The sequence below is a fragment of the Eublepharis macularius genome, chromosome 8 (assembly GCF_028583425.1).
Source record: "Eublepharis macularius isolate TG4126 chromosome 8, MPM_Emac_v1.0, whole genome shotgun sequence".
In the NCBI taxonomy this organism is placed as follows: Eukaryota; Metazoa; Chordata; class Lepidosauria; order Squamata; family Eublepharidae; genus Eublepharis; species Eublepharis macularius.
This window is the reverse complement of record NC_072797.1, coordinates 36,105,799-36,129,588: the sequence shown is the minus strand read 5'-3', so window position 1 is coordinate 36,129,588 and position 23,790 is coordinate 36,105,799. Positions and strand designations below refer to the sequence as shown.

Here is a 23,790-nt window from a genome sequence, read left to right as displayed (position 1 = left end):
GCTAATAATAAATTGCTAATAAATTGCTAATAATAAATATTTTAAAATATAATTTTATTTTTCTAATACAAAGTTGAAGTTCTCTGAGTTATTCAAGTGGCATAATACAATGTTTAGACACATTGAAAGGTTTGTACTAGCCCAGAGAGATTTGTGAATAGAATTTCCCACTTACAGTATTAAAATTATTTCTGTACTTTTCTCAGTTTCAAAAGTAATTTATGATGTTGTGTCTCTGCTGTTAAATAAATACAAGTTCAAAGTTCCTTTTGAGCACCTAGAAGTGCTTGAAAGTGTTTCTGCATATGACCAATACTACCTGTTTGACTATACTCACAATGAAGATTTCTCAAAAATAACATCAATATTAAATTTTAACTCAATCAGTTTTCCAGCTTTGTATAGACTTTCAATGCATTATAAAAATAAAATTTGTACTAGCCCAGAGAGATTTGTGAACAGAATTTCCCCCATACAGTATTAAAATTATTTCTGTACTTTTCTCAGTTTCAAAAGTAATCTATCATGTTGTGTCTCTGCTGTTAAATAAATACGAGTCCAAAGTTCTTTTTGAGCACCTAGAAGCGCTTGAAAGGATTTCTGCATATGGCCAATACTACCTGTTTGACTATACTCACAATGAAGATTTCACAAAAATAACTTCAATATTAAATTTTAACTCAATCAGTTTTCTAGCTTTGTATAGACTTTCAATGCATTATAAAAATAAAATGGAACTAATTTAACTACATTCAGTTAAGCATCAGTTATTTAGATGAGATTTTTCTCAGGCAACATGATTTATTTTGCCAGATTTACAATTTTATGATTGAATTTACAATCAGGAATTCACTTATCAGAGAACACCAGATTGTTCTTGAACGTCGTTTTTCCAGACGTAATGCATCTTACACTGATACTGAAACTGTCTGTAGTAGCAAAACAGTGCTTAGCTTTACTTTCTGTGCCAATATGATGCTCTGTGAGGTAACAAGATTTCACAGGTACTGCATAAATGTTTAGTGCCTGAATATTAATTTTATAATTTGTATATTATTCTCTAATTCCACAGTATTTTATCTATTATTACTAGTCATGAAATTGTCTTATTTTAATTTTATTGTAATCTAATTGTATCATTCATAGCTGTTAAACACTTGTTTTGCCCAGTTGAGTTAGTAAGCTTGCTTAAACTCAAAAGTTTTAAAATCATGGCATGTCACTGGAAACAAGATTTTAAAAAGCTGATGATTGTATGAATTTTAAATGTTACTTCTTTCTTATATAAATATTCGTATACATTTTTATAGACCTTCAGGTGGAGGAAAATATTGCCTTGGAGAAAGGAAACGATACCGATCCTGTAATACCGATGTGAGTAATTCAAGGTTAAATTATTTTATGGTGTGCATACTACTGTTTTATGACTATTGTTTTTAACTTTTGGAACATCTTGTTGCTGTTTTTATGTTGTTTATGTCCTTTGACAGGGGCTTTATCATAGTTTTCTGGCTGGTTTTAATGATTTTATGTTCTATGCTTTTTATTTGTTTGCTTTTACTTTGTTAGCCACCTTAACTAAGTCTCTGGAGTGGTAGCCTATCATAAGTACATAATGTCAAATCTAACAAACTGAGATAAGGTTTTTCATCAGTACCATAGCAGATTTCTTCAGAGACCATTGTTTTAATTATGTGCTAACACAGGCATTGCAAAGAAAAGAACTGACAGATCTGAAGCCTTCCAAATGTGAAGCTGTATATTTAATACTAATCCTGCAAGATTGGAATGTATGGTTCTTGGGAGTTTCTCACATGGAAAAGCTGTGCAGGAGTTAAGGATGGTCCCAGGATGTTTGAAAAAAACATGAGGGAAACCAAAAGCTCTCTCTTTAATGAAGGCCTCTCCTATATATTATCAGTTAAATATATTTAAAAGGTACACATGTTTTGAATTAGTACATCATGAAGAAAATGTAAAAGTGTTCTGACATTGATCAGTTTAAATTGTGCTGTATCTCTAACAGTGATTAAAAATTGTAGCTGTTGGTTGTAATTTGCATGTCATGAAGCAGAAAGTTGCTGAGACAGTATTTATGTTGTGTCTTATTACTCTTCACTCTTTGAAGGGAGAGACATTTGATTAATGTGTGCATTGAAGGCCACAATTTTTGTGTGCTTGTCATTATTTACATGAAAAATGTGTTGCTTACACCCACTGATTTCTGAAGGGGTTTGTCTTGTGTCAGCATTCAGTATTCTTCTTGTAATTTAACAAGAATTACTCCCCAAAGTTCCTACAAGTCATAAACAAAATTCCCCTTTGGCTGCTCTTTTATTTCAACAATGATTTAATTTTCTTTGCCTTTCCTTTGAACTCTTCCATTGTTTTGGAATCAACACATATATCTAGTAGATATATAATTATCAAAGATTGATTGATAACATGTGCACTAATGGTAAAATTGAGGATAACAGAATAAACAATTGACCATACCAGTGGCAATGTATACAGTTCATATTGTGTCTTGCTTTTTGTTTTTTATTTTTATTTTACTTTGGTGTCTCTTGGGGTGAATTGGTATTTTGAATTTTGAATTGGTATAGATTTTTTTTAGAGTCTTATAAACTGATTTAGGAGAAGACTAGTTTAGAAAGATTTTTAATTAAGTAACTAACCTGAAAAATGTATCAGAAGCTTTCTAGCAACTTCAGGTATTTTGCACTTCATCTGTGTGATTTGATTAGTTCTGTGTGCTTGAGTGAAGCTGTCATTGGCTGATTCCACATGTTGGATAATGCACTTCCAATCCTCTTTATAGATCATTTGGAACAGATTTTTTTGTGTGCAGAACAAAAAATCCACCTCAAACAATTGATAAAGTGCATTGAAAGTGTATTATCCAACGTGTGCGGAATCAGCCATTGTGGAGCATAGGAGGAGAGATTTCCACAAATGTGAGTGGCTAAGCTCCTGAAGAGTCTTGAATGTAAGCTAATAATTTAAATTGAGCCTGGTAACTGATGGGCAGCCAGTGAAGTGAATCCAGAACAGGAGTAATATGCATGCTCCAACTACCACCTGATGGTAGTTAAGCCATGACATTCTGCACCAACTGTCATCTCCAAGTGGATTTTGAGGACAGACTAATGTAAAGTGCATTGCAGCAGTCTAGTCTCAGTGTTACCATGACATAGATCCAGGTGGCCTGATCAGCTGTCTCAAGGTAAGGGGGTCATCTTCTGAGCTATACTGAGTTTGGAGAAGGAATTTTTTGCAGCTGCATAAACTTGCTTCTTTAGTAGCACTGCTGCATTCAGTATAACGCCTAGGCTCTTGGCCAAGTCTGCAAGGGTTAAGTGAAGCTCACTGAAAGTGGGGAGGATGATGTTCTTCAATATGTTTGGCTTACAACCAGCATCACTTCCGTCTTCTCTGGGTTTGGTTTCAATTTGTTTACTTTCAACCCCTTGGTTCAGGCCAAATCTCCAATCCTGGAAGAAGATCTTCCCTCAGTGGTGTAGTGCAAAAGATTTAAGTCTGAGGTGTGGCCTTTTTTCATGTGTTGGTCCTGTCATGATTTGACAGAGGCCTAGGCAGTTAAAAAAGCTGTAAAATCCTGGGCCAGTCCTAATGAGGATCGTTTAGAATGAATGTTGAATTCACCCAGAACAATCAGTTTAGGTGTTTCCAGCACACATCCAAGAGGACCTTTGTCAACACAAAAAGGGTGTTTACTAAAGAACTAGGCAATCTGTAAACCAGCAGAATGCCTAATCTATCCTTAGTTCCCAGCGTAAGGAGTCCATGCCAACTATAGTTTGTTCTGGGAGTTTGCAGAATTGATGGACTCATGGAGGATAATAGCAACCCCTCCTCCTCAGCCCACCTGTATGAGGTTTGTGGAGGACCACATAACCAGACAGAGTTAGTTGGGACAGACACCTTGTATCATTTTCTTCCAATCATGTTTCTGTTATGCAATTCCCTCTTTTTGTAACTTCCCAGCAAGGAGTGCAGTTTTGTGCTTCACTGATCCACTATTACATAGTATTAGTTAAGAGGTGGGTAGAATAGAAGCCCCTACATTGTCAAATCTCAGGATACTATGTAGATTTGACAGGCAGTGAGCTTCCTTGCTTGATAGTGGCAATCTTTAATCAGTCCTCCCTGCTATCTGCTCTGGAACAGTACATATACATCCTGCTGCAGGTAAAAATTGCCCCTGGGACAATATATTTATGCCACAAATACCTGATAGTCAACATGCTAGTGACCATACAACAGTCCAGGACTACAGTCATGACACACTGATGTTAGCTTAGGTGGGTAGCCGTGTTGGTCTGTTGTAGAGCAGCAGGATTTGAGTCCAATGACTCATGTCTAGAAGCTCTGACTCTCGAAAGCTTACACTTTGAAAATCTTGTTGGTCTCTAAGGTGCTAGTGGATTCAAATACTGATGTTCACATTGTCCAATAGTTGGTATTTCTATCCCAGCTGTTCCTGGTCTTCAAATACATAATTGATGGATCTTTTTCAGTGCAGGCAACGGCTTCTTGTTTCAGTCATTATCTGTGTTTCTTCAGCAATGCTTAAAAAAGAATTGTCATGGATAAATAGGTACTAATTAGTATCCAACAGGTCTATGGGGCAGAGTTTACCTTTCTTTTGACACCTGTGTCAATGGCACCTGGAAATGGCATTGGAGACTGTATAATGTTTAAAAATCCTGAGTCAAAAGAAGGCTTCATGTAGGAGATACTAGCCAAAAGGTTATACAGCCACTGCTACCATCCAAAAGAATATCTGTATATTTACAGTTCAGAAGAAAAGAAGGATGGAATGCCAGATTCTATATGTTGCCAGATTCTTGATTTTGATCTGTGTAAACATTTTTTTTTAAAAAAATCTCATGCAGATGCTGTCTCTCCCATGAACGGCTTTCAGCTGTAGATAGAAAAGATGCATTATTTCTTCATAATTCTTGTTAAAACCCAAATACAAATTCTCTACAAAAGGCAATCACTCTTGGTACTGCATCGGCATATTCTACTTCTCATTGAGATGTTGACAGACTCTGTGGCTGCAATGGCTGCTTACTTGAAGAAAAATTATTGTGAAGCTCATCAACTGATAAAACCTGTTCTGGTGTCCTGTGTCCTAGACTCACTGCTATGGTGGACAACAAGGAATAATTTGTTGAAGGAAATTGAACATGTTTTGAATCCATCTAGACTACCAAGGGCACTGCAGATCTCCAAATCAGTAGAGTCTAGATATTACTCAGTTTCATTTTCACATAACTCTACTGAACCAGCATGGTGTCGTGGTTATAGCGTTAGATTGGGATTTGGAAGATCCAGGTTTAAATTCCCACTCTGTCATGAGAGTCTAAGGCAGTCAAATTGTTAGTGTCTTCCTTTGAGCCTTTACAGTGAAGACCTCTATGATAGACCCTCCCCTTCACTCCCCTACTATGAGGCATATTTTCCCACCAAAATTCAAGTTTGCCTGCTTTAGGTGAGCAGCCTCAAGAAGCATGTCTCTATTTGTGGTTTTAAAGTCTGTTTGTCTTGCCCTGATAAGCAGTTATAATTTTGGCTTTTTAGCCCAGAAGGGGGAAAGCAGGAGCCCTCTTTCTTTGGCACTGGAAATAGCATTGGAGACTGTATAATGTTTAAAAAGAAACAACAACTTTATTGAACAGGCAGGGATAGAATAAGTATAGTCAGGGAATGAAAGTGCTGAGGTAAAATTTTGTTGGTACAACAGAATACACTTTGAGTAACAGACAAAATAGTTTCCTTGAAGCTTAATTTCTTATATTCTTAGTTCCTAACAGTGAGAGGTATTTTAATTAAAACTTTGGTTACAGCAACAATGTTTCTTCACAGATTTCCTATGACAACTCAGGTTTCCTGGAATTAGTTTTAAACTGTTCTCTCTTCACAACAGACTCTGGGTCTTCCTCAGAGCCAAACCTCCTTTTGAACCTGGGCAGGAATTAATCTTCTCCCCCTAAGAAGATCTAACCCTCCTTTTGGCTTGACAGGGAATCTCAACCCACTACCCTTGCCAACACATTCCTAGTTCTCTCTTGGCTGTGTAAATGGGCTTCAGCTTGTGCTGACTCTTGGAATTCTTAGCTAGAATTCTTCCTCAGGACAATGATGTTATACTTAAGGCAAAAGATTCCTTTCCCTCACTTCAGAGGGGAATCTGACCATCCCTATCAGATCCTCATACACCCTCTCTCTCAAAACAAAATCCTATCAGCCTGAAGACTGTCTCACTGGCCAATCAGAGAGAAGGGAGCAGCCTGCCAATCACACTCTCATTGCAGGCAATTGTTAATTCTTCCCCTCCCAGCTCTGCTGCACTAAGAGCTAAACTACAAGAGACAAATTACACGAGGATGCTCACATGAAGGGAGTCGCAATCTTAGCTGTTTTAAAAGACAGATCGGAAGGCTTTGTTAATTTCCCCTCTCTACAGAGCTGCAAAGACTGCTCCTCAGAGGGTTTGTTTGTTTCCTCTTCATCTCCTACAATGACATAATACTATTAACATTTGATTTATATACTGCTCTTCAGGGCAACTTATCACCCACCCAGCAGTTTACAAAATATTATTATCCCCACAACAATCATCCTGTGAGAGGGGTGAGGCTGAGAGAGCTCCGGAGAGCTGTGACTGACCCAAGGTCACCCAGCTGGCTTCAAGTGGAGGAGTGGGGAATCAAACCCAGTTCTCCAAATTAGAGTCCTGTTACTCTTAACTACTACACCAGAGGTGAAACTGACAGAGCCTTCAGGAGGCAAAGAGGAAATTAACAAACCCTCTGAGGAACAATCTTTGCTAGCTCTGTAGAGAGAGGAAATTGACTAAGCCTTCTGATCTGTCTTTAAAACTCAGCTTCCTGGCTAACACTGCGACTCCCTTAATATGATTGTCTTCGTGTAATTTGTCTCTTGTAGTTTAGCTCTTAGAAAACCTGCTTTCAAGTGCAGTCCGTCATGACTTGCAATGCAGATTTCAGTTAACAGTATTGCTATGAGATTTTGTATCAATAGACAGGAATGCTTTCTGTATGTCATTATCTTTTTTCTCCAAGAAGTTGCTAGCTTGTGGAAATGGTATATTCTCGTTATTTTCTTAGTTTTCATTTACGTAGTAAGAGTGAATAATGACCTGCTGAACTTGCTCTGCAAAGCAGATTAGTTCTCTACAAATGGCCACTAGTCACTGATTCCAGATCATTTGGACAAAAATATCCAATAAGGAGGCTTCCTGCCCTTCACCTATTTTGCAGTAAAGAAGAATTGGCGAGTCTACATGGCAGGGCATTACTTGGGATTTCTAGAGAATTACTGCATAATTTTTATGGGAGTGTCTTTGCTTTCATTTCCGCTGAATCCAAAGCTCCTAAGGAAACTGATGATTGAGAAATATGACAACATTGATGACATCTTTTTGACTATGCTAACCTTGGTTTATATCACCAGTTGTAAATGAACAGTCTCACCAGTCTCTCTGAAGAAATATATTCTCAGGAGAGAAAACCAAGGTGCTGCACTACTACATCACATTATTTTACCCAGCTTCATGATGGATACACCTCCATCTTGTTTCTCCCTCACAGTGGGCAAGAAATGTATTAATTTGTAAAAAACTATCCAGTGGGTTATTTTTAGTATCTGCAAGTGAGAAAAGATTTACTAGTAAGCTTGGTACAATGGACGTGACCTATACATTTATTCTATGTGTTACACTGTTTTTATTGTATTGTTCTCCATGTTGTAATCTTAATCTATTACTTTGTTGTGTGAATGTTATACTGTTTTATTGGATTATTTTTAAAGTATGCAAACTGCCTCACTTAGACTCAATTATATATGCAGACTATAAATGAAGTAAGAAAATATATAAGTTGAAAGTTATTTTTATGTTTCTTATTTACCTAAAGGACAAAGCTCTACCTGGTTCCTAGAGAATCTACATTTCCATAATCTCAGTAGAAAATGCAGAGACCCTCTTAGAATTTTTTCAGTTTTATTTAAGAGATTACTTCTGGGTATCACTAACCTCTACCTTTTACTAAGGACTAGTGTGGCTCAGTGGCATTTCTGTCATGTTATTGAAACAGCTGACAAAATCCTTTGAGTCAGTAGAAATATGTAGTCTTTGCTTTGCTTCAAGACAGTGTATTTTTCATAGCAATCGCATCTTCTATTTCCCATTTTTTAAAAAAGAAGGTTGTGCTGAGTTTGCAGGTCTTGTTTTACATTAGGGCAATCTCTGAATACTGAGTCAATCAGGAGTGATGTAATTGGGAGAGGGGAAATTCTTTGTAGGTACTGGTCTTGCACCTGCACAGTGTCTTATTTAAGCACACATAGTTAGTATCACCTCTCTCATCCCTGATAGGGTTGTTGTTCCCCCGGTGGGGGTGGGGGATCTCCTGTTCCCAACCTCCTCTCCCCACCACTCACCTGGCTGGTGCGGGAACAGGCCTCCCTGGGCATACTCCCAGCACCATGTGACAGTGTTACTCCCAGGAGTGACATCATTGCACAGGCCCCAGGAGTGCTCCCAAGCTTTGCGCCAGGCTAATTTAGCCCATTTCAGGGTTCAAATCAGCCGGGCATGAAGCCCAGGAGCACTTCCAGGGCTTGCACGGTGATGTCACTCCTGGAAGTGACATCATTGTGCTGTGCCAGTAGCACAAATGTGCAACAAGAAACTACAGGTAAGTGCTGGTCCCCCCCCCCCCGACTGGTAGGGCAAGGGGACCTGGCAACCCTAATCTTTCATCATAGTGAAACCACAGAGAAAACAGTGCCATATCTTCTAGCTAAAATCATGTTAAAATTCAGATAATATGCTTTCCCAGAGACATCAGAGCAGGAAATTCTGAAGCTTACTTCAGAATTTAACCAGTACGGTATCTTTATTTTAGTCAAACAGATAGGAAGAGAAAGTAGCCGCAATATGTAACCACTGTATGATTCAGCTGTTTCATATTAGTAGACTTGAACATACTTGAATGAGTCCAGGATTGTAACATTTTACAGTTGTAAAATTGTGCTTCTCATGAAGATTGTGTACATAATAATCTACTGTGCTTTATATTATACGTTCTAATATGGCTTATTTGCAGAGGTAATAGTGGCATCTATTTGAATGTAATAATAAACAGTCACTGATTTATCCTTTATTCATTTCTAATTTTAAAGTAGTTTCATAAGACTAAGAGATTCTATTTTTAAAATCAAAGTACTAAAAAAATAGAATGATTTGTAATATATTTTATGGCATTTTTATTTGCAGCTACTTTGGGTATGTAATTTGACAGTCTCTTGTAGAGGGCTCAGTATGCCTATGGAGACTGACTCTCACCTTCAAGCTTCCCCACTCATTTAAAATTGCTACAGAATTCCACATATGGAGGAGTTCTGTGCACACATTCTTAGTCATGACAATGGCAAAGAGCCAGTGCTGTATTAGTGATTAGCCTAGGATCTGAAAGATTAAGGTTCAAATCCCTGCTTAATGGGTAGTCTTGAGCTAGTCATACACTCTCTCAGACTAACCTGACTTGAAGGGTTGCTGCCAGGATAAAATGGAAGAGAGAATGGGGAGAAAGGCATGATATAAAACTAAGTAAATGATATTTCTTAATACTCATTAATAGATACTGTATTTTAATTTTTATTAGCCATGTCCTTTTGGAGCCCGTGATTTTCGAGAGAAACAATGTGCAGACTTTGACAATATGCCTTTCCGAGGAAAATATTACAACTGGAAGCCGTATACAGGAGGTAATCTATAATTTGATAATAATGGGTATGCTCCAGCTATAGATTGTAGATGCTTCTACATATACCAGTGGATGTTGGATAGGATATGCACTGCTTTTTACATCTGTATTCAGTAAAGATGTTAATTCTCTTAATTCCTCTTTACCTGGCTTATCCCTGAAATAAAACAATCATTTCCCCCCTTTTTAGGAATTTGGAGTCAGTTTCTAATCAATTTCTTTTTGATCAAAGAGAAATTGGGAAAAGAGGGGGGCAGGAAGGGAGGTTCTGCAGAATTTCACTCTGTAGATGCTCAGAGGCTGGATGTGTCTTCCCAAACCTTCCTATCTTCCTGTTGAGCTCCACCCTAGGGTGTACAACATATGACAACTGAGGAATCGATGGCTATATCTAAAAAAGTGAATTTGGGTGAAAGAAATTCTCCACCCCATGACAGCCCTAGTATTCCGGTGTCAGAAGTAAGGTTTTGTTATGCACTGCCACTGTGTTTGGCATGAACTTGATCTTCCAGTCATCATGTCAATGTCCAGCCCTGTGCACCATCCAGCAGGGCTGGGCCATTATCCATAAGCAAATTACTTCTGCTTGAATTGTGCTGAGGGTCCAGAGAGTCGGACTGTAGGTGGGCAGGCCCTTGCTAACTCAGCTGCACCAGGAGACTATTCCAGGCCATGCCATATTGCAGCTTTTACCACGAGGTTATTTGCTCACTTACCTACATCAGAGAGGCTGAGTAAATCCATAATACTGAAGCCTCTGGGTTCTGCATCCATTCACTTGTTGCTTGATATAGAATTGCCAAGCCCCTTATTATCTCCAAGGTGTTGCCTGGTGCATCCACAACATCCATTCAACATAACCTGGAATGGTATGTTCCTTCTTTCTATAGCCTGTGGTTAGCGCAGGGCCAGTGTGCAGGTATGGTTGAGCTTCTCAGCCCTGTTTAAAAGACTAGACCCATACTAGAGGTACCTAGTATGTATGTACCTAGTAGGTACCTCTAGTATGTACCTAGTAGGTACCTCTAGTATGTATTCTTGCTTATTAAGAACAATGCTCAAACCTGATCAAACCTTTCGAAGTCGATGGGGAAAAAAATATAGGGAACATCCTAGATGATTCAGCATGGAAATTTATTTTCACTCAAGGCACTACCTTCACAGTGTGTCTCTCTTTCAGAAAAAACTTGTTGAAAATTATTTATATGTGGCATATAACCCCTCTAAGGTTTGCAAAGATGTATAAGACCAATACAGATACATGCTGGTTTTGTAATGGAGACAAAACAGATTTCCTTCATATGTAGTGAATGTGTATACGGGCCTCCAGCTTCTGGCAGCAAGTAGCAAAAATTATATCAATTGGATTGGAGGTACAAATCCCTCAAAACCCAGAGATATTACTGATGAACTATTTACCTAATTTACCTAAAGATCAGCAGTTAATCACCCTACATATAATTACAGCTGCCAAAAGGGCTTTTGCCAGACAATGGAAACAAAAAAACACCCCTAAACTACAAGATTGGTTGTTGAAAGTAAAAGAGATCTATACCTTAGTTAAATTAACTGCTTATCAGAAAAACACAGATACAGATAACATAGATCTTTTATGATCAGGTGTAATACAGAGAAGAGAACCAATAATTATGTAGAGGAGGTATTGCTATTATGAACTGATGAAGAGGGAGTGTACATATTGGTGGAGATGGGTTAGGTTTTGGATTAGTGACATGGTCGGTTGATACCAGTGTACTTATTTGTATCCTCTATTTTATCTGCGTGTTATGTTTTCTCTTTTGTATTTGTTGTAAACTGTTAATAAATAAACACAAACAAATAAATAAATTTTTAAAAAGACTGGACCCATGTCTAGTGTTGTTATGAATTTGATTGCTTTTATTTTTGGATGTAAAGTTTCTGTTTAGAAAAGACTTTAAGATGTAGCTTCTTAGTAATTTTGGTGATTCCAAACTTTGTTGGCAATAATTACAAGTAGAGGTGGGCACTATCCAAAAAAAAATCCCAATCAAGCTGTTCGTGGATCCGCACCGGTGACGACCCCAGATCACCGATCCACACCGAACAAGTCCCGTTTCCAATCGGGGATCGGGGAGGCCAAAGCAGAGGGGCGCCCCCACACACACACACTTAGAGCAGAGAGGGGGAGTTTTTAACCCGGCAATGAGCCACTTCCCCTCAGGGAGGGGACGTTCTCTCTCTCTCTCTCTCTCTCTCTCTCTCTCTCTCACACACACACACACACACACAGAGCGGAGGGGGGGAAGTTTTTAACCCGGTGACGAGCCGCCTCCCCTCAGGGAGGGGACGTTTTCACACACACACACGCACTTAGAGCAGGGGGGGGAGTTTTTAACCCGTCTCTGCCTCTCCAAATAGAGAGAGACACCCCGTCAACATGTTTCAGCCAGCTTTTTAAAAAAAGTAGGGATAGAATCCTCCATTCCTCCCCACCCAATTTTAAAAGCAAGCAGCCAGTCTTCCAAAAGCATATTTTAAACAGGAAGAAAGTAAAACTAGGATCCACATGGATCCTCGCGGATCCTATGGTTTTTTAAATAGGAAAAACACAAATGAAACATCAAATTACATATCACAGCCAGGTCCACAGACTGAAATGTAAAAAACACAGATCCAAAAATATTTGGCGCTGCCATGGTGAAAAAACATGAATCTGAGACACGGATCCTCATGAATTCATATGATTTTTACATTGAAACAAAACAAAAAGGCTGTCATATTTTAGATCTTTTGGTCCTGTTTGTGGCATTGGACATGATCTGGTTTTGTATGGTGGATTTTGGGTGGCCCCACGTAAAAATCAAGAGGATCTATGAGGATCCGTGCTTTTGAACCATGTTTTTGCACCGTGGCACTGCCACAAAGCGGTGGATGAATGATTTTTTTGGTCCTATGTGTGGATATGGACATGATCTGGTTTTGTATGGTGGATTTTGGGTGGCCCCATGTAAAAATCAAGAGGATCCATGAGGATCCGTGCTTTTGAACCATGTTTTTGCGCCATGGCACTGCCACAAAGCAGTGGATGAATGATTTTTTTGGTCCCATTTGTGGCAATAGACATGATCTGAGATTGTATGGTGGATTTCAGGTGGTCCCATGTAAAAATCAAGAGGATCCATGAGGATCCATGCTTTTAGACCATGTTTTTGCACCGTGGGAGTGCCATGAAGCAGTGGATGGCTGAATTTTTTGGTCCCATTTGTGGCAACAGACATGATCTGTGATTCTGTGGTGGATTTTTGGTGGCCTCACTTAAAAATCAAGAGGATCCATGCGGATCCGTGCTTTTTTAGCATGTTTTTGTGCCGTGGCAGCGCCATGGATTAGTGGATGCATGATTGTTTTGTTGCTGTCTGTAGACTAGGACATGATCTATAATATGACAGCCTTTTTGTTTTGTTTTGTTTCAATATAAAAATCATATGAATTCATGAGGATCCGTTTAAAATCATCTGGATCCAGCTTTTACCCACTCCCTTTTAAACACACACACAGAGCCATGAATGAGGTTTTCCCACAAAATACAGTGTTTTAAAAGCAGGTTAAAAACAGAGAGTGACAGACAGAAAAACAGCCATTCCTCCTACAAAGCCCCGTTTTTTTTAAAAAAGCAAAAAACATTTGGAGTGCCTGTGGCTACAGAACACCCCCTTCCCCCTCCCTCCCCTCTCTTCTCCCAAATAGTGATGTGTTGCTGGCTGCTCCATAGTTGGAAGGAAGCCCTGCTGATCAAGGAAAGCTGGGCTTCCATTCGTGTTTCCAGGGCGACAGAAGGAGGGCAAACACAGCTCAGGCATACCCTGACTCCATTGCCAGGGGAAATGATTCCTGGCGCCTGAGTGTCTGCAATCCCGAACAGAAACCGATCAATACGATCAAGCCCCGAACAAGCAAATCCCCGACCGTTGGATCGGTTGCCGTGGACAGCACCGATTAGCCGGGTCCCGATGGCGCGAACGCCATTATCGGGGTTTTTTTCAAATCGTAATGCCGATTGTGCCCATCTCTAATTACAAGCATCAGAAAGAGGGGTATTCTGCTTGGGCAAAGGAAAACCAAAATGCAGGAAGTATTTTAGAGCAAGTATGGCTAAAATTCTCAGATCTTAGAAAAAAATTATTGTGATCTGTCAGCATTTTTCAGCAGTTCCCCATCAGTGTTGAATGCATAGCTTTTAATGTTAACATAAGGAGCTTTGAAGTCCTTAGACTTGTACCCTTTTAAACCATTGACTTCAATTATTTTGGAAGGGCATAACTGTGCTTAGGATTACATTATTGATCTTTGTTCCATTTTACAGCAGAGTTGAGAACATCTTTAGATAAATGAAAGACAAATAAGACCTAGAAAAGATTAAATACGGCTCTCTTTTATAAGCAAGAAATGTAATCTTCCCCTTTCTCTGCATTGAAAAATGCCTGAATTGCTAGACCAATGTGCAGCCACAAGGTTCCAATCAAAAGTCCATGAGACATAAGCAATATTTAATTTGTTCAAATAAATGGAAGGTGATTGTTAATGTTAGAATTCTAATTCTGAAGTCTCCCAAACTTTCCTAATCCTTTAAAGCCCAATAGCCACAAGAGGCAAGGCAGTCAGAGAGGTTAGAGGCTTAAAAGGAGAGTGCAAGTGTGACTATCATGGGACACTCACATCTTTTGGGCTGTGAACTTAATGAGTATATGAAAGAATGAGTGTCTCATCAGTAATAGGATTAATCTTGTATTCTTCAAAATGTTATATTTGTCTAGGTGGAGTTAAGCCATGTGCACTAAACTGCTTAGCAGAAGGTTACAATTTTTATACTGAACGTGCCCCTGCAGTCATTGATGGGACACAGTGCAACACAGATTCACTGGATATTTGTATCAATGGAGAATGCAAGGTACATCTTTATACATCTACATATTATTTAGCAGTACCACAAAGTAACTAAAAACATTCTGTACAATTTTACTGTAGCACAAGAGTTGTCACTAGTATTCATCCTTTGTTTTCACAGAGTTTCAGTGTTAGCAGTTCTCATGCCAATCTTCCTTATTTACTTTGTTAAAAACTTGCAGTAAAGATAGTGGATGGTGGACACTCTTAATGTCTTTGGAATGCTATGTACACATGGTTCTGAATTGTGTTCCAAATATATCCATTCTATCTTTCTCTTTTTTAAAATGAAAGTTAGTATTATATAAGGAAACAAGAATATAACTAAAACACTATTTGGTTTGGGGTTTTTTCCCCCCTAAAACACATTAAAAGGTTGATTTTACAATTTGCTACATCAGCAACTACTTGGCTTTTATTGTGCTCCATTCTAACTGCAGTACCAAAAGCATAACATTCTGATGTGACCTAGTGTACTGTCATAAGTTGTGCAAAGATATACCATGGAAAGGTTAAAGTGTAAGAGTATGTGTAAGAGAAGAATTGTTTCAATTTTACCAATTTTTAGATTATTATTAATCCAATAAAATAAAAAATACATAGAAAGCATCTAGGATTCAGTTACAAATATGATTTGAATTAATGCGGGCAATCTGTCCTTAAAGTTCTTTTAAAAAAAAAATCAGAAATACTTTTTAATTTTATTTTTATGATTTTATTTTATTTTCAGCATGTTGGATGTGACAATATTTTGGGATCTGATGCAAAAGAAGACAGGTGTCGGGTATGTGGTGGAGATGGGAGTACATGTGAATCTATTGAAGGATTTTTCAATGATACATTGCCAAGAGGAGGTGAGTGTGAATTTATAGGTCATATCTTGTTAATATGAGATGTACAATAGGAGACTAAAGGCAGCAGCAATTTCTACCTGTTGTCATTCTCCTCTGTAATGATCTACCCAGCAGTTGGGCTGAATGTTATAGATTTTCTACTGCCATGCTTGAGTTTATAATATATAATGAAGTTGCAGCCTCCTTGTCACTCAACATTTTGTCATTCTCCTTCCTTCCGTCATTTCCTGCAACATGCATAAGGGAAGATTTGCCTTGAAATGTATAGTCATCATATAAAAGAAACAAATGTAGATTGAATTAATAATTTAATTAATATTATTGTTCTATATTTATCAGTTTTGGGGTGTGATCATGAAGTGTAACAAAACAGTGAAGAAGAGAATCCAGAAATTAATGTGGGGATTTGTATTTGGTATGGTTCTGGTTCCTTCAGACTCTGTGATTTAACATGGCCCAATCATTAGTATGGCCATTTTCACACGTCCTTAAAGGGACGGCCCACTCACCGAATGCTGCCAGCTTTTCCCTTTCACTCCACGTCTCCAATTTCAAAAGTAGCAAGCTGTTTGTCTTCCGTTTTTTCTGTACCTTTTGGGGGACTGCAGGAAAGTGTGTTCTAGGAGTGTACTCCTAGAACCTTAACAATCATAAGTATACATATTAACAATAAAATAAGGTTCACCTTTGACTTGTAGGCTACATGGAAGTAGTTCAGATTCCAAAAGGTTCCGTTCACATTGAAATAAAAGAAGTGGCAGTGTCAAAGAACTACATTGGTAAGATACTTCTTTGTTAAATATAAAAACTTCCTTAGGGCTTCTAGATTGAAACAATATTAAAGCAACCTATAATTGCATAGAATTAAAAATGTACACTCTGCAATAAATGTTTTTGTGCAATTCCTCATAGCCTCTCAGAGAACATGGAGATTCAGTGCTAACAAGCATAAGGCATGAAAAAGGGGAAATTGGGCTAGGAAAGCAACAGGATGATAAACAAGAAAATGAAAAACTGTGAGAGACTATGTAGGTTCAGAGCAATGGCACATGCTTGCATTAGCAGATTCTAAAAAACTGATTCAAGTGAATGCTGTGTATCTGTATTTGAATCCAGTGTTATAAAATTTCAGTATTTGATATATAAAATTTAAAGATGTTATTTAATATTATTTATTATTTGATAGTCGCCATGCATTAGTATTCATATTTGTATGACAGAATTTGATTCTTGGCAACTAGTAGTATTTAATATTTGATTGTATTTGATAGATGACATGCAATGACATTGTAAACACATCATAAAATGGAACGTTTTATTTTACAATGGACAGTTTGAGATTTCATATTTGATGCCTACCAAAATCAAAGCCATTGAGAGACGCAAACAATTTTGAGGTGCTCCAATTTTTAGTTACAGTTTCATCTGTATAATAGAAAATATTATTTTCAAATTTAAATTGTGGTTACCAAAATGGAAGCTTTTGTGAAATTCAGATATTTTAAAATTTGTTTATCTGTATGAAAAATGGGCTAATCTCTAAATGGCAACCATTAGGCAAACTTGTTCTCTCTGTTACTCTGCAATATATAATTTTTGTGTTCTTAATCATCTTTGAGCCATAGAGAATGGAAGTTCTGAGGTACTATATTTTGTTCTAAAATGCACTGTATACATTGTTTTGGGTCCAAAGTACTGCAGAAGGAGCTCTGCTCATGACACAGTTCTTTGCTTAATACCACCTTTTATAAGTCAGCCTCCTGCCCGTACCCGCAATGTTGCTCCTGCCTAGTGAAGGACTCTTGGGAACAACAAATTGTCAGAAATTACGTCTTTTTTGTATGTATAAAGTACCTGTGATTTGTTCAGTAGAGGCTTGGGGCTTATCCCCTGAGATCTATAATCTTTGCAGATTACATTTGCCTATAAAAGATAAAAGATTTTTTTTTAAAAAAAGGAATGTATGCTTCTGTCAACTAGTAACCCATTGACATTGTCCCTTCTTATACATTTGTTGCTTCATATGTTTAAGCATTTTGTACTTTTTTAAAGCTTTAAAATCAGAAGAGGATGACTATTATATTAATGGTGCCTGGACTATTGACTGGCCTAGAAAATTTGATGTTGCTGGAACAGCTTTCCACTACAAGAGGCCAGCTGATGAACCAGAATCTTTGGAAGCTTTAGGTCCCATCTCAGAAAATCTCATAGTCATGGTAAAGTAATTTAACTGCCTTTTCAAAAATTCTAATTCTTGTATAGCAAGCAATCTGGTGTTGAAAAGTTTTAAAAAATATAGAAAAGTCAATCCAATTATTTGATTGTGAACTTTGGCCTCTGTCAGGCACATATGCTATCCCCCCTATGTTCCAGGCTGCTCAGACACTGCTTGGGTAGGATACAAACAAACAAAACAAAACCCCAATGCAATTAGTTCCATGCATCAAGTTCGGGAGTTGCAAATCTCCTGCAACCAAAGCAAACAGCTTTAAAAAATTAGAGGAGCTTTGTATTTGTGATGTGTAGGGCTTTTTTGAGAGGGAATGCCCCAGATCAGTGTTCCAGCAGCTCTGGAATCTGCCCACATGATTCCTTCCTCCTTCGGCCCCATGGACTCAGCAGAGGAGGGTAAGCTGCTTTGAGTTCATTCTGCTTTCTTTTCATTCCTCTCTCTGTCTCTGTCTCTCTCTCAGTTCTCTCACTCACTTACACACACCAGAGAGAGAGAGAGCAAGCAGACACTGCTCTGGCCTAGCGTGGGCCCTACAGAGGAGGTTAAACTGCTTTGAGTTCATTCTGCTTTCTTTTCATTCCTCAGTGTGTGTGTGTGTGTGAGAGAGAGAGAGCAAGCAGGGGCTTGGTGTGGGCTCTGCAGAGGAGGTTGAGTTGCTTTGAAATCATTCTGCTTTCTTTTCATTCCTCTGTGAGAGAGAGAGAGAGAGAGAGAGAGAGAGAGAGCAAGCTGGGGCCCAGCATGGGCTCTGCAGAGGAGGTTAAGCTGCTTTGGGTTCATTCTACTTTCTTTTCATTCCTCTGTGAGTGAGTGAGAGAGAGACAGCAAGCTGGGGCTCAGCGTGGGCTCTGCAGAGGAAGCTAAACTGCTTTGAGTTCATTCTGCTTTCTTTTCATTCCTCTGTGAGTGAGTGAGAGAGAGAGCAAGTGGGGCTCGGCATTCTTTTCATTCAGGGGTTTCTGTGTATGTGTGTGCTGCTTTGAGTTCATACTGTTTTATTTTCATTGGGGGAGTGGGTGGGTGGGGCCGTGTGTGTATGTGTGCTGCTTTGCGTTCATTCTGCTTTCTTTTCGGGGTAGGGCTGTGTGTGTGCGTGTGTGCTGCTTTGAGTTCATTCCGTTTTCATTTCATTCGGGGTTTCTGTGTATGTGTGTGCTACTTTGAGTTCATTCTGCTTTCTTTTCATGGAGGGTGGGAGTGGTGTGTGTGCGTGCGCGTGCGCTGCTTTGAGTTCATTCTGCTTTCTTTTTTTCTTTTTCTTTTTAAAGAATTTTTTATTGGATGGGTTTACAAACATACATATAGAAATCATTATCATTATTCACCCCATTGCATTTTCCCCATCCTTTCCCCCCCACCCTTTTCTGGTGATTCCCAGCAGTTTTCCATACCCAACTTAATCTAAAAAGTATATCATATAAATTCTTTTTTTTTTATTTAAAATTTTTTATTGGATTAGATATCATTAAATTATACATAACAATCAATTTCCTTTAATTTTTCCAATTCTAACCCCCTCCCTTCCCCCCCTTTTGTTCTTCCAACAGTTTTCCAACCCCTTGTCCCTTTTCCCTTACTTATTTCAAATTTATTCTATCAAACATAAGCTTTCACTTTCTTCTAAGCTTATCTATATAACACAGTGCTCCTTCTGTCTCCTACTTACTTTAACAACTAATAATACATAACTAAATAATACATTCTTGGCATATTTTCTTTTAATAATAATCATTTAGCTAATTTTAGTACTCTATGCTCTATCTTATATTCTCATATTCAATATGGGGCAAACAATTTATCCCTCATTTAGCATAATTTTAGATACTTCTATAAACAGTACATTCAATATAAGTCAACCAATTTAACTTATACTCTATATATTACTTTTTCTACATATCTTATCTTTGTACTGTTTTAATTGTATAATTATATAATTCTTCCATTATGCAACTATCCACCAAAAATAGTCAACCAATTTGACCCATATATACCTCCAAACTAAGTCAATCAATTTAATACATAATCTGTACATTAATATATATTTTCCCACCTTGCTTAAATTTCTTCATTGCAATTATAAAATTATCTCCATTATACAATTATTGCCAGAAATGAAATTAATTAGTTTCTATCCTTATAGTTAGTTAATCTCTATCATTATAATTCTTATAATAGCACCTATGATACTTAATACTATATATAATAGTCTAATAAAATAGTTGCTTAGAGATTCTCCTTTTACTCTCTACCCCCCGGTAAAGTCACCTCCCTCTACTTTTATTGTATTTCAGTAATTTTCAAACTGCCACAGTTCTCCTCCCACCTCCCATTTCTTCACTAAATATTGTTTCAGCTTCTCCCAATCCATGTTAAACTGTCCTGGATCAAGGTCTCTCAGTTTCCTTGTCATTTTGTCCATTTCCGCCATGTACAGCAATTTATAAATCCAGTCCTCAATAGTTGGCACTTCTTGCACTTTCCACTTTTGCGCATACAAAAGTCTAGCCGCTGCTGTCATGTAAAATAGCAATGTCCTATATTGTGCTGGAATGTCCTCCATTCCCAAGTTCAGTAGCAGGAGTTCTGGGTTCTTATTAATTTGAAATTGTAAAATCTCACTTATTACTCTTATTATTTCCCCCAGTACTGCCTAGCTACCTCACAAGTCCACCACATATGATACAAAGATCCCTCATGCTTTTTACATTTCCAGCATTTATTAGACGTGTTCAAATTCCCTAGAGCAATTTTCTTTGGTGTCATATACCAACAATAAATCATTTTGTAGACATTCCCTTTAATATTGGTGCATGTCGTGATCTTCAATGTGTTTTTCCACAAGTATTCCCATGCCTCCATTGTTATTTCCTTATTAAAGTTTATAGCCCACTTCACCATTTGCACTTTAACTGTTTCATCTTCAGTATACCATTTCAACAGCACTTTATATACCTTAGAGATTTCCTTTTTATCTTCTTGTAAGAGTGCCTGTTCTAATTCCGAATTCTCCATTCTTATCCCTCCCTTCACACAGTCCGAATTATAAAGATCTCTGATCTGTCTATACTGGAACCAATCATAACTTGGAAACAACTCGTCCTGCGTCTTTATTTTGGGTTTAGAAAATTCCATTCGGGTTATCTCCTTGTATGTTAAACACTGTTGTTCATTATCGACAGTTCTCGGATCTATTACTTCATATGGAACCACCCATGAGGGGATTCCGTCTTGTAGGTAATTTCTGTACTTCTTCCAGGTTGTGAATAGGCTTCTCCGAATACAATGATGTAAAAACATAGAGTCCGCTTTTACTTTATCATACCATGAATATGCATGCCATCCGAATATTTTTTTATATCCTTCTAAGGCCAGTAGTTTCTGGTTTTTCAGCGTCATCCAATCTTTCAGCCACACTAAACAAATTGCGTCATAATAAAGTCTTAGGTTGGGCAGTTGCATTCTGCCTCTTTCTTTTGCATCTTGTAACACTTTCATTTTCACTCGAGGCTTTTTGCCTGCCCAAACAAAATCTGATATTTTCCTTTGCCATTTTTCAAACTGCTTAGAGTCTCGGATAATTGGTATTGTCTGTAACAGAAACATCACTCTTGGCAACACATTCATCTTAATTACTGCAATTCTTCCCAACCATGACAAGTTCAGTCTATTCCATTTAATCAAGTCTTGTTCTATCTGAGTCCACAATTTCTCATAGTTGTTTTTAAATAAATCTATATTCTTTGCAGTCAGTTCAATTCCCAGATATTTCACCTTACTTGTTACTTCGCAGTCTGTTATTTCCATTAATAATTGTTGTTTTTGTTTAGTCATATTTTTACATAATATCTTTGACTTCTTTTTGTTTACATAAAATCCTGCCAAATCTCCAAATTCCTTAATCTTCTCTATTACTTTTGGCATGTTCTCCATTGGATCTTCCACAATTAGCATTATATCGTCCGCAAATGCTCTGTCCTTATAGGAAAAGTCCTTTATTTTTATTCCACGGATTGCATTGTCTTCTCGTATCTGTATCATCAGTATTTCCAAAACCAAAATAAACAACAGTGGAGACAACGGGCAACCTTGTCTTATTCCTTTACCTATAGTCAATTTCTTAGTCACCTCGTCATTCACCACAATTGCTGCACTCTGGTCTCTGTAAATTTCCTTCACTGCTCTTATGAATCTTTCTCCCATTTGTAGCTTTTCCATGGTGGCAAACATAAAGTCCCAGTTCAAATTGTCAAACGCTTTTTCAGCGTCCACAAAGAAGAAACCAACCTCCTTGTCACAACGTTTGTCGTAGTATTCAATAGCATTTATAACTGTCCTTAAATTGTCTTTGATTTGTCTGTTTGGCAAAAAACCAGCTTGCTCCTCCTCAATAACTTCAGAAAGCCATCCCTTCACTCTTTCCGCCACTATCTTCGCAAAAATTTTGTAATCATTATTAAGTAACGATATAGGTCTATAATTTTTCACATTAGTCAAATCTTGCCCCTCTTTGGGGATCAGTGATATATTGGCTTCACTCCAAGTGTCTGGGATCCGTTGATCCTTTAAAACACCATTAATCACATCTTTTAGGAATGGTGCCAGTTCATTAGCCATTACCTTGTAAAATTTGGCTGTAAGTCCATCCGGTCCTGGCGTCTTTCCCAAGTTTGTTGACTGTATTGCCTTTCTTATTTCTTCCTCCGTTACTTCATTGTTCAATTTGTCTCTCCAAGCTTCCGAAATTACTGGGAGCTTCATTTTCTCCAAGTATGTCGCTATTGAGCCTTTATTCACCTCTTTTTTATTATACAATTTGGCATAAAATTTATAAAAGGCTCTGCTAATAGCTGTCTGTTCCAGGTACACTTTATTGTCCTCACAGATTTTATTTATTATTTTCTTCTCCTTTCTCTTCTTCAATTGCCATGCCAAATATTTCCCAGGTTTATTTGCACCTTCGAACGCCTTTTGATTCATTCTCTTAAGATTCCATTCCAATTCTTTGTTGTTCATTGCTATCAACTGTTCTTGAAGAATTTTAATGTCCTGGTAGATTTTCTTTTTCCCTGGTCTTTTCTTTAACTGTATTTCTTTGGCTTTTATTTTCTCCGTGATCTCCTGTCTCTTCTCTTTTTTTTTCCTGGCTCTTCCATTTAAGTCCATTAATATGCTTCTAATTACTGCCTTGTAGGTGTCCCATACCTTGTTAGTTGGTACTTCTCTATTCATATAATATTGTATGAAAAACTTTGTTTCTCTTCTCAACATCTCCATATTTTCTCCCTCTTGCAGTAAATCCTCATTTATTCTCCATCCTCTCCTTTTACTCCTTTTCCCCAGCTTCCACATAATTGGATTATGATCTGAGCCTACCATAGGCATTATTTCCACGTCCTTAGTCCAAAGCGCTAAGTCTTTTGAGGCCCAGATCATATCAATTCTTGATAACGTAGAGTGTCTCGCGGAGAAAAACGTATATTGTCTACCTTTGGGATTTTGTCTTCTCCATACATCTTCTAAAGTTTCCTGTTGCGTCAATACAAAAAACGTCTTTGGTAATAGTCCTCTTTTCTTTTGTGCAGTTACTGACTTTTTATCTAGTTCCAAGTTTGTCACTCCATTGAAGTCTCCTGCAAGAATTATCTGGTCATAAGAAAGTTCATCTAATTGCTTCCTCAAGTCCTCAAAGAAGCTTTCTTTTGCTCCATTAGGTGCATAAATTCCGATCACCAATACTCTCTTTAAATTCCATATACATTCCACTGCTAAAAATCTGGCTTCCGCATCTCTCATCACTAGCTTTGGCTGTAGCTCCTCTTTTATATACAATACCACTCCCCTTTTTTTCTTATTAGAGGCCGCTACAAAATCACTGCCCAATTTATTCAATTTTAAATACTTTACATCCTGCTTTCTAATATGAGTCTCTTGCAGGCATACAATATCACATTTTTGT

General features: G+C 37.8%; 1 protein-coding gene across 1 annotated transcript in view; it reads left to right on the top strand.

Moving 5' to 3' along the window:
- Positions 1-23,790, top strand: part of ADAMTS6 (ADAM metallopeptidase with thrombospondin type 1 motif 6) — a 275,919-nt gene that overhangs the window by 203,254 nt on the left and 48,875 nt on the right. The window contains exons 13-18 of the mRNA XM_054986105.1: positions 1,311-1,374; positions 9,720-9,822; positions 14,618-14,751; positions 15,478-15,601; positions 16,300-16,380; positions 17,654-17,817. Coding sequence (XP_054842080.1) covers positions 1,311-1,374; positions 9,720-9,822; positions 14,618-14,751; positions 15,478-15,601; positions 16,300-16,380; positions 17,654-17,817 — 670 coding nt within the window. The remainder of the gene's footprint in view (positions 1-1,310; positions 1,375-9,719; positions 9,823-14,617; positions 14,752-15,477; positions 15,602-16,299; positions 16,381-17,653; positions 17,818-23,790) is intronic.